The 11,785-nt window shown below is 39.5% G+C and overlaps 1 protein-coding gene across 1 annotated transcript; it reads right to left on the bottom strand.

Annotated features, from left to right (window-relative positions):
- Positions 1–1,002: 1,002 nt before the first annotated feature.
- LOC308570670 (vomeronasal type-2 receptor 26-like) lies at positions 1,003–11,309 on the bottom strand (the record flags this gene model as incomplete). The annotated part of the gene is made up of 7 exons (XM_081165581.1): positions 1,003–1,068; positions 2,489–3,111; positions 5,056–5,182; positions 6,685–6,906; positions 7,722–8,582; positions 10,544–10,835; positions 11,092–11,309. The coding sequence occupies 7 exons, from the start codon at positions 11,307–11,309 to the stop codon at positions 1,003–1,005; spliced, it is 2,409 nt and encodes an 802-aa protein (XP_081021707.1).
- Positions 11,310–11,785: the final 476 nt, after the last annotated feature.

Raw genomic sequence — 11,785 nt, 5'->3', positions numbered from 1 at the left:
TGCAACCACAGCAGCAAGGATCCTTATGGCAAAGTTCTGGAAAACACCAGATTTACCCACACTGGAGGACTGGCAGACGCAGCTGATGGACTACATGGAGTTGGCAGAAATGACTGGCAGAATCCGAGATCTGAGCGAAGAAACAATGGAGGAGGACTGGAAAAAATTTAAGGACTATTTGCAAAAACACTATAAGTTGTTTGAATGTTAAGATTTTGCACGACTAAGAAACGTTATGCTTCTGCAATTTATTTAAGTAAATGATAAAGTAAATAATGACGGAAAAATGAGACAAATTAGAAACAAAATATTATGTTTATTAAAAGTTTTGAAACTAAATTACAAACTTCTGAAATTGGCAACATAATAAATTCAAAGGTACAATAAGATGTGAAACAAGATAACAAATTGCTGAATTGGCTAGAATAATGAATGCAATGTCGAGAGGATGTGAGGAGGTCCAAAAGAAAGTGAATTGTTGATATCTAACTTCTGTTTTTCTTTTCTTTTCTTACTCTTCTTTATATATATATATAAAAATGTTTCTTGCATGTTGCTATGTAAACTAATCTGTTAACCTGTGGAAAGAAACGCAATAAAATTTTTTTTATAAAAAAATAATTAAAAAAAAAAATGCCTGACTGGAGAAGATCTTTACATCACATTTTAAGGCAAATTTGCAAAATTTGCACTTTCCAAAACAATGCACAAATTAAAACATAGCCACCATTTTAAATTCACATTTCACATTTCTCCAGATATATATATATACTTAAATGTATATATACTTAAAGTAACATACACAAACTGTATATTGCAAATTCCAAATCTTTATTACAGTCCTAGACCAGCATAAGGTAAAATCACTTCCATACATAAATAAAACATGCTAGTTAGACAATAATCTGTAAACAAACCATAAACGTCCATAAAAATGACAAAAGTAGTTTGTTTCCCAAATTGGTTTATCTTAAACAATAACAAACACAGTAAATAAAGAGTTCACTTGTACTCGTAATATATCAGTGGTTCAGAGTTCATTTCTTCTCTTTCCAAAATAGATTTTATCTTGAACAATTACAAGTGAACTCTTTATTTACTGCACTATTACTGGTGCTATTCTCTTGTTTCAGTTGCAGTAGTCATTGTATCATCACCCTGTCTATTGTTTTATAGACAAGCAAAAAGGTAACTGAAGAAGTAGAGGGTACACATACTCATTCTCTCAATTACAGTATACTAGCAGTGTAACCATGCACATACAGGCACAGGTATTCCTGGATGAAAATATTTAGATTTATTTCAAACTGCCTATAGTTCAGTTTTAGAACTGTAGATGCTTTGGCTATATCTGGTGGTGAAACTTAGCTAGGGAAAAGGAAGGGGAAATACACCACTATTGACTGATGGCTGCATCTTGCTACGTTGATTTCAGATTAAGAGGTAACCAAAAAGCATGCAAGCTCTGCCAGATATTGGAATTTAGTTTAATGGCTCAATAAGCAACTATTACAATATAAACTACAGCCAAATGGGTTGTCCAAGAAACTTCCTTGCTAGTGAAGATTTGGGGATCCTATGAATTGTATTATTCATCTTTGTAGTTGTGACAATGAGCACAAAAGGCAAGCAAAGTTCACCTGGCTGTTACAAATTATGGATGACTGCTTAGAACAGGGGTGGTGCACCTCACACCTGAGGGCTAAGGGTGATCCCTCCACATCTCTCTATTAAGGCTTTCCCTTGGCCACATTATATACCAGTGCTGCTTTACAAATTCCTTGGGTGGTTTTACCTGTCTGAAATGTTTCCTTGAAGTTTGACAGTGCTTCTTCATTCCTTGGATGGACAGAGAGGGACTGATACATGCCTCTCAGAAGGTTGTCCAGAATGAAATATGACTCTCAGGAGGAAAGAGGTTCATCACTGTGCCTTCTATACAACTACTGGAACAAGCCATAACCCACAATAAAGGAAACAACAACACACACTAAAAAGAATAAAGGTCTTATGCATATCAGATATGGGTTCATGGGCATGGATGTACATATGACGAGATCTAGTAACAAACTGCTAGAGTGTGTTTGGAGAGCTGCAAAGAAAATTTACATACAACAAATGCTGCAAGGAAAAAATCTAGAAATATTCTAGAACATACACATATTGTGCTGGGCACTGCAGATTACAGAAGAATTCATGGACACATTCAACAAATATTTTGTCTTATCAGCTGTTCCCTATTGTTCAGCTCTGGCCTCAACAAAATTAGATAACATTTTGGGGAAAAGATACAACCCAGCAACCCAGCACTGGATGCTAAGATACAGAAAACCTCCACAGCCACCATGTATTTTCCTTTGGTGCTCATATAAGAAGGAATGAAGGATAACCAAACACTGCAGAAGACCAACATGCTAAAAGTGATGAACTTGGCTTCATTGAAACTGTTAGGTAACTTCCTGGCAAAGAAAGCTACTGTGAAACTGACCATGGCCAGGAAGCCCATGTAGCCAATGACTGAGTAGAACATTGCCACAGACCCCTCATTGCATTCTAGTATGATTTCTTCTGTCATTGAGTGCATGTCAACATCTGGGAATGGGGGATAAGTTGCCAGCCACACAGTACAGATGCCTGCTTGAATAAAGGAGCAGAAAAAGACAACAGAGTAGGTCAGTCCTTTTCCCACCCATTTTCTCATTATTGATCCTGGTCTGGTGGCCATAAAGGCCAGAACCACAGTGATAGTCTTTGCCAACACTGAAGAAACAGCCACTGAGAAGATGATGCCAAAAGCAGTTTGCCGAAGGAGACATGTCACCTTCTGAGGTTCACCAATGAATAGCAAGGCAGAAAGAAAGCAGAGCAGGAGGGAGAGGAGGAGAGTGTAGGTCAAGTCCCGGTTGTTGGCTTTGACAATGGGAGTGTCATGGTGCTTTATAAAGATTCCTAGTACAAGAGCTGTGATAACTGAAGAGAAGAGAGAAAAAGAAGCTAAACTGACCCCCAATAGTTCTTCATAAGACAAGAAATTTATTTCCTTGGAGATACATGCATCCTGGTTTTTGTTTGGATAATGTTCACCTGGGCATTTAAAGCAGTCACCCATGTCTGAAAAAGAAATGAGTCTCTGTCAATCTTATATTCATCCCATAAACATATCTATATCTGTTCCTCTCAGAGGTATTAAATGCACATCACTCTTCAAGTATTGATTTGTCTGTGATTGTTGCATACATCTGGAACAAAGCACCAAATATTGTTCATGACTAAGGACAGTGATCTACTTAGCCAGCTCCATAGTCATGGTGCCTACATTTTAGATTTTACTCATAGTTTAATGCTGATTTTAAGGGGGGGTGTTATGTATTTGTCTATATACCCAAAGGAAGACTAAGGACACAGAATTATCTGAGATTATATATCTAAAAACCAAATTAAAGCTAGCAAAACCAAAATATAGTTTGAACGGAAAAGTTTCTTAAGACAGAAGGAAACATGTCACTTCCTACTCCTGGGTATGTTTACAGGAGACACCTGTCACCTTGGAACAAAGGATTGGAAAGAAAACTCTAATAACCTTGGTAGGTGACCCGAGAAGCACACACTGGCCCCATCAGGTTAGCATTCACCCCAGTGTGCATGCCAGCCTAAAGGGCACACCCAATGACCCCAATCAAGGCAGCATAAAGTGACTCAAGAGTGTCCTTAACCCAATACTTCCTCAGTTATTTATCCCACCTCTCTTGACTTGTATTTTCTGTCTGGACTAACAGACAATTAAACTAAACTAAAGAGTACGAAGTAGGCAAAATAGAGAAATATCAAGGTGAATTATGGGCTTACTCCCAAATTCCTAACCCAAGCCTACATTGCATTGGGAAGGAGTGGGGGGGGGGCTCTCCAAAGAGAAGTCTGCAGCATTCAGGGAGGATCAAAGCTTAAAAGCCTGCTCCCCCTCTCTATGATTGCTCCACACATTAAGGTGGGCCACCCACAATTCCTCTCCAGGAAGAGACCACAATTCCTCTCCAGGAAGAGACCACAGTTCCTCTCCAGGAAGAGACCACAATTCCTCTCCAGGAAGAGACCACATCTCCTTTCCTAGGGGAAATGGAGTGTGGCAAATTTGCCCCCACTCAAGTGTAGAAGTGGCATTCTGTTGTAAGTTATTTCAAGTTACTTTGTATAAACAAACAAACTAGATTATGATGTTATCATGTTCAAGAAAAACAGCAGAAGAAAGTATGGTTTTTTTCCAGACCCAAGGGTGATATTTTCTGGTTCCTTTTAGTAGGAGACCAACATGACACATCCACCAACAGTCCCAATTTGTATGGGATGACACTGATTGACAGAAGCTGCTCCGGCTTCTTATGTCAATCTGTGATTTCCTGCTTCCTCCACCACCACATCTACAGGGCCTCTGCCAAGGCCTAGAAGCATGCTGTGGCCACTGACATTCTTCAGGAACCATGCCACACTTCCAGTGCACTTCTAGTGTGGCACAGGCTTCCAGAATTATGCCAGTGGTTTTGCCGGGCCTCGCGGCAGCACCAACCCTAACAGAATCTTGTGGTGGCAGCAGGTCTCACCAGACCTCGTGGTGGTGGGCCTTGCCAGACACAAGGTCGAATTATTGCACATATATTTAAATAACATATATTGATTCATACCTTTTCAGTGCTGTCCTGTGCAGCACCCACCCCTACCAAAATAAGCCAACATTTTTTTAAAAAAAGTAGAATGAGTTTATGACTATTCTTCTAGGTGTATTTTTTTTGGGGGGGGGGGAGATTTTGTTCAATTTGTTGTACCTTTAATTATCTTAGGTTATCCACTGTTAGTTTATGGTGAGTTTATTTTGCATTAATATTTTAACTGATTTCTAGAGGTGTATATTGGCATATTTCATTATATTCTACATGGCCCTGTAGCCATATGGTGAAGTGCAACATAGAAAATCTATCTATCTCTACATAAAGTGGTCTTTACAAACCTATCCCTCTAGACTGCATTCATTTTATTAATAAACCTATACAATATAAGCCTTACCCTCCTCATGTGAAATCTTCCCTTCTGGACATGAGATGCAATCGTAACAGCAAAATGGCTTCCCTTCCTTCACTTTCTTGCTAGAACCTGGACGGCATCTTTCCACGCATTCAGAAATAGGTTGTGTCTAATTCATAAAGCAAATAGGACAAAAACCAATAATCTTTCCTTTGATGACCTTTAAAGCTTCGAGGTGGGCTTTTCATTTTCAGATTTATCTTTAAGAAGCAGAATGGCTGCTAGTAATGCATGGTTCCACCATATGCTAACATGCTTTTGAAGTATTGGGACCATGTTATGTGACTCCAGTCCCACAAATGCATGCCCAATTATCACTATTAAACTGGAAAATTAGGATTAGCATTTGGAATTCATCTTGTTCTACCTATCTCTGTCCAGTCTTCAACCATTACCACTAGTGGTGTCCTTCTTCTACACCAATGGACTGGAATATGCTGGAAATATGTTGGAAAGTAGTAAAAAGTTGTTAAAAGTTGTTAAAAGTACCAGGAATGTAGGTGTAGAGGAGATTTCATGTATATTAGAGGAATATATATATATATATATATATATATATATATATATATATACCAATATATATATTGGTTATAATGCCATCTAGTGCTTAATGTATCAGTTCAGAGTTAAATGATTTTTGCTTCATGTTTGGATTGTTGAATATTACCTGATAGAATTGTTAAGATAAATAATGAAAATATGAGTTGAAATCGGTTTAATTCTAGCATATGCTGGATCAGGCTAATGGCCCATCTAGTCTAGCATCTGTTCTCACAATGACCTGTAGGAAACCTGCAAGGGGATCTGAGAACAGGAACACTTTTTGCTCCACCCCATACTATTCAGATGCCTCAGACGGTGGAGGCAGAACATAGTCATCATAACTAATAGCCATTCTTAGCCTGAACCTCCAAGAATTTGTCCAATCCACTTTGAAACCATCCACGTTGGTGGCCATCCTGTGGGAATAAGTTCCATAGTCTAAGTATGCACTGTGTGAATTACTTTCTTTTATCTGTCTTCAGTTTCATCCACAGGTTCTAGTGTTATGTGAGAGGCGGAAAAACTGCTCTGGGACACAGGTGGCGCTGTGGGTTAAACCACAGAGCCTAGGACTTGCTGATCAGAAGGTTGGTGGTTCGAATCCCCACGACGGGGTGAGCTCCCGTTGCTCGGTCCCTGCTCCTGCCAACCTAGAAGTTTGAAAGCACGTCAAAGTGCAAGTAGATAAATAGGCACCGCTCCGGCGGGAAGGTAAACGGCGTTTCCGTGCGCTGCTCTGGTTCACCAGAAGCAGCTTAGTTATGCCGGCCACATGACCCGGAAAAACTGTCTGCGGACAAACGCCAGCTCCCTTGGCCAATTAAAGCGAGATGAGCGCTGCAACCCCAGAGTCGTCCGCAACTGGACCTAATGGTCAGGGGTCTCTTTACCTTTATCCATTTTCTCTATGCCAAGCATAATGTTATGAAGTATATAAACTTTTACAAATTTATATAAAGTCTCTTCATTTGAGCAATACCTCAGGAAATTAATTTTGTGTATCATTACTGACAGCCAGTACTTCAAGGAACAAGTAGTAGCTGGTAATTGCTATTAACTGGATCCTACCTGGTTAAACCAGTTGTCCCATGTGATGGCATTCTCATTGATGGTTAATACTTGTTCTGAAGAGGCCCTAGGATCGACCTTTCCAATCTTTACTTTAGATATATTTGAACCACATAAATAGTTGATGATATCAAATCCAGCTACTAACTTCCCATCTTGGTCAAAGGAAATCTTCTGTCCAGCACTGTTGTTAAATGAGATATGTCTCAGAAAGTGATGGAGCTAGATTGAAAATATAAAGGTTTAGAAAATGATGCAGGTGGGTCATGAAATTGCATTTGTCTCATAATTCCGGCATTTGTTAATTTGTTTTGCAAAGTTATTGAGCTTTTTTAGAAACCCATTCATGCCCCCTCAAGAGTGAGTGACACAGGTTCCAGACCCTACTCACCACATGTTTAAGTCTCTACCTTTCCCACCCATCATCAACATGACCTATCAACATAAATATCCACTATGCACCACTAACTGTGGCAGCTTGGCATGACAGTATGGAATAGGAGGGGGGGGAATGCCTCTGTAAGCCAATCACAGAAAAGGACAAAAAAATATTCTTCCCCCCAAATAAGGCAACCAGTTAAACTCACACTGGGAGGGCAGATTGGATCCTGTGCTCAGAAAAAAAGAGGACAAAAAGGCAGAAAGCATCACCTTAAATAACTCTGCCCCCCTCCCCTTGCTGAAATTTTCTAGTATCAGAAACTGGAGTGGCTGCATGCCAGTCTTTCTGTCCCCGCACAAAAGCAATCCTGCCTGGACCACTTTTGCAGCCAGATGCAGAAGCAAACTTTCCTAAGATTATAAAAAGATGTAGCTTCAAAATGTGGATTTCTGTACTGGTTACAAAGATTTTAGGGTTCAGCACATACACAACAAATAAGAAAGTAGAGATAGCTTGATGGTTGAATTAAATATGATGGTTCTAGCTTTCAGAAAGACTAAGGAAGATATAACCATAAGTACTGAAAGAGTATAGAGAGACAGCTTACTTCTCAAATTAGTTTAACTACACCCCATGAGGATGTTTAGCTAACTACCTTCCAATATGGTTGATTCTGAAGCTTCAGATCCCCTTCATCCAGCATTGCTATGTTTTTCAGTCTTGAAGAAGACATGGCATGTAATGCATGAGCTACAGCATAAACAGCATTGTAGACACTGTAGCTATGGCCAGTCATGCTCATTTCAAAATAGATGGACGGAAGGTCCGCCAGCTTCTCCTCTCCTGTGCAAATATTCTCAGGAACCTCCCCCACTGTTGTATTTGGAAATGCACAATCAAAAGCTTGTTGCCAGAAGTCCCTGATGAAACCATCTCTAGAAGTGCTGAAAGGGTTTCTGCCTTCAGCGAACTGGTGAAATCCTGGCACATCATTGTACTGATATGAGAAGGCTATTGCACCATTGAAAGTTTCTATATCCCAATTCCTTTGATAGGAGAATGAATTGAGCTCTATCTGGGCTGTTGTTATCCACACTTTGCCTTTGGGTTTCTTTGCCATGTGGTCTACGCCTGACAGAAATGACAACCATCTAAAAAATGGCAAGGAATAAGATTCCCCACAAGCCACAATTACGTTGGCTTTGCTGTTTCTTATTTTATCATTTATTTCTTTCCCACGATCCACCATGCTGTTAACCTCTGGGATAAAAGTTGGAATGGGGATTCTTTCTATGAAGGCAAGACAGACACCTTTCTGGGGAAACGTTGGAAGCACAGTTTGCACAAATCTTTCTCCATTGTCAGTATCCATAACAACGGTCCCAATCCACGTCCACCTGAAGTGCAGAAGCAGATGGAGAATCCCATCATACTGAAGGTCTTCCTTAGGGACCATCTGGTAGAAGAAAAGGCCTGGGGTTTTATAGTTCGTCACCAGAGCAGGGCTGTATGTTAGCTAAGGATACATGTAAAGATGAGGTTGAAGATAAAAAAAATCACTTTTGGTGATTTAAACTCCCATTCATTACCCATTAGTGCTAGAGAAATTGGCACTATTGGCACATGTCATTTCTACTCTGACAGCCATTTTACTTGCAAAGTTAGTGAACTGTATGAAGGTGTCTCAAATTTAAAGTTGTTTTATGATCTGTCTGCAAGTGATGCATTTTTATAATAATTATCAGAGTTTTATTCAGTGAAATTAAGAAGGATGAGATATAAATATTTTTAATAAAGAGGCAATGCTATATAAGCTCCATGCAGGTTTTCTGCAAATATACAATAATCACTGCTCAATAAACAGCTGGTTTGGAAGCTTCCTAAATTACCTTTTTCCTAGGGCTATTTACAGGGTGGGGTGCACTATGATAATATGTAGTCCTGAAGAATCTCCTTGAGATTCATGAATCAATTCACAGTAAATATTCTGAGGGGAAAACAAAGTACAGTGGTGCCTCGCGAGGCGAAATTAATTCGTTCCGCGAGTTTTGTCGTCTTGCGATTTTTTTCGTCTTGCGAAGCACGGTGTCGGGAAAGTTTTGGAAAAGCTTCAAAATCACCAAAGTCTTTAAAACCCTCAAAAAAGGCTACCACACCGCGTTCTATGAGTTGCTCCTTGAAGTCAAGTCGCAACTGTATTAACGGTGTTAAGAAAAAGGAAACAAACTTGCAAGACGTTTCCGTCTTGCGAAGCAAGCCCATAGGGAAAATCGTCTTGCGAAGCAGCTCAAAAAACAAAAAACCCTTTCGTCTAGCGAGTTTTTTGTCTTGCGAGGCGTTCGTCTTGCGAGGTACCACTGTAATTAAGTACTTTGAACTAAAAGTCAATGAGAGTGTGGCATTTATAGGTTATGAACGGGCCATACAGACTGTGTTTTCCTGCACACCAGAAGGGAGAATCAGGAGGCCAGTTTTGGTTATATTTATTAAATATAACCAAACACAATTAAGTGCAGTCAGGTTGAATCTTTGCAGACTGGTGAAAACACCAAACTCTGCAAAACTACCCCAGCTGAACTCCATCGGTTTAATCACATGGGATGAAGCAGTTTCCCATCTCTCATTAAATGGGATCCCTGGGAGTTTGTGACTGACTAGTGTACCCCACCGCTGTTGGTACATGTTACACAGGGGGCATCCAGAAGGCCAGACAGGGCACCATACCAAACAGCCTTCTAAGCTGGTTGGCAGTGAAAGGAGTGCTCATACCTAAGCATAGAAACATTGGATGCTTGATGATGATCAAATCCACTTACCGGTTTAGGAAATGAAACAGAGAAATTCATAAAGCTAATCTGTATCAGTGGAGGGTAACGTGGAGTAGGCAAAAAGAAGCAAACAAAAACCTAACATTGATTTAAAAATATCCCAGCAATTCCAGTTTACACCCTGTATAGTCAAATGCCTAGTCCCATATTGCCAAACATTGGAAAGGTAGATGGCATGAAGATTTAAAAAATAAGAGGTTGCGGGTGGCACTGCCATTAAAATGAGGGTGCACTTCCCAATCTGATTGGCCCCTTGTACCATGTGAAATCCTGCTTAGTCACTTCTTCCAGAAGGAAGACTCCCATGATTTCCTTAATAAAAGAGAAAGAGAGTAGCAAACTTGCTCTCATCCAAAGAATAGGGCTAGCACCTAAAAATGATGAGGATGATGTTGATTTAAATTTGTGTACCACCCTTCATCTGAAGCTCTCAGGGTGGTTCACTGCATAAAAATGTACAAAACATAAAATGCACAATAAAAATGAGAAGAAAATCAAAATAAAACAATAACACCCCTCTCCCACAGATGACACTAACATGTAAGATAAGATTCATTTGTTGCCTTCAGAAGCATCCATTGCACCCAACTATGACTAAGGAGTCGTGAAGGAATTGTAAACTTGTCATACTCTTATTTGCATATCTTACCTGTGGAATCTTGTGCATATCCAAGAAAATGGCCATATTAGAAGAAATTTGGGAATCCAGACCACCAATTACTGCAGTTAGCTTATTACGTAGATCACAGTTGTAGTTTGGGGAAAATCTCTCCAAACTGTACATGAGCAGCATTGTAGAATGGTAGGTCCACATAGAATTGTAATAGTTGTCATAGATGCGGAAGCCCAAGGTAACATTGGGTAAGATCTGAGAGTTTTCATTAATCTCCTTCACTGCGAAGACCAAGGCCACAATATGCTGGTAATTCTTAGGCAATACTCTAGAATGAGAGTTACATTTTGTATCAGAAGGATATTCTACAATTTATCATAATCAATATGCACATATAATCACCATATTAAAAAAAAACACAGAACACAATAAAACCAAAACCAAAGACAACCTAATAATCCCCCCTCCCACAAGACATTTTAAAAAGGCATCAGATGACAATCAGCCCAAGACTTGCTTACCACCAATCATTCTACTTCTAAGATAAATGAAGCCAATATTAAGTAAAAAAATTAAACCCTTACAAAAAATCTTCCATCAGTGGCTGTGGAGGTTCTATTGTGAAATCTGGTGAGAAGGAAATGAAGCCACCATGGGAAACAACAGCACCAATGAGGAGGTCTCCTGATTGATGATACTTGTGGAATGGAGGGTGTGGATACCAGACCCTGCATTTAACAGTGTGAGCCTTGCATGCTATGTGAGGGAGCAGAATTAGCATCCATAACACCAAGAGAACCATTATCCCCAGCACAAGTTCAATTTTTCCATCTACATGCAGATTCTCCTGTTGAAGTCTATAAAACAGTCCCAACAGCCTGCAAGATTACAATGGCCTAATCTGAATGTTCAACAGTCCTTAAGTCTGCAATTGCAAATAGAAAGACCTGAGGATCGTTCTGATGAATAAATGCCTCATTTTAGTTGCTAGCCCTCCCTCTAAGTGCTAGAGGATATACTTATGGCATCCTTCATGGTATATATTGTTAATTTAATTAACAGAAACCACAACTAAGTTCCTTTTTTGTTTTTGTTTCGGCAAGCAGCAGTTAATTATAATACTCATCATGATAATAAATGTAACTACAACTACACAGATGACATTTTGGCTTGTTCGTTGCTTTTTATTTTTGACATGCAGCAACTAATTGCACTGCTCATGATAATGAATGGCATCAAGAATTCAAAATTGGAAATTCCCTGAGAAATTGCACAAGA

Source organism: Podarcis bocagei, assembly GCF_964188305.1.
Source record: "Podarcis bocagei genome assembly, chromosome: 13".
In the NCBI taxonomy this organism is placed as follows: Eukaryota; Metazoa; Chordata; class Lepidosauria; order Squamata; family Lacertidae; genus Podarcis; species Podarcis bocagei.
This window is presented reverse-complemented; position numbering and strand designations above follow the sequence as displayed.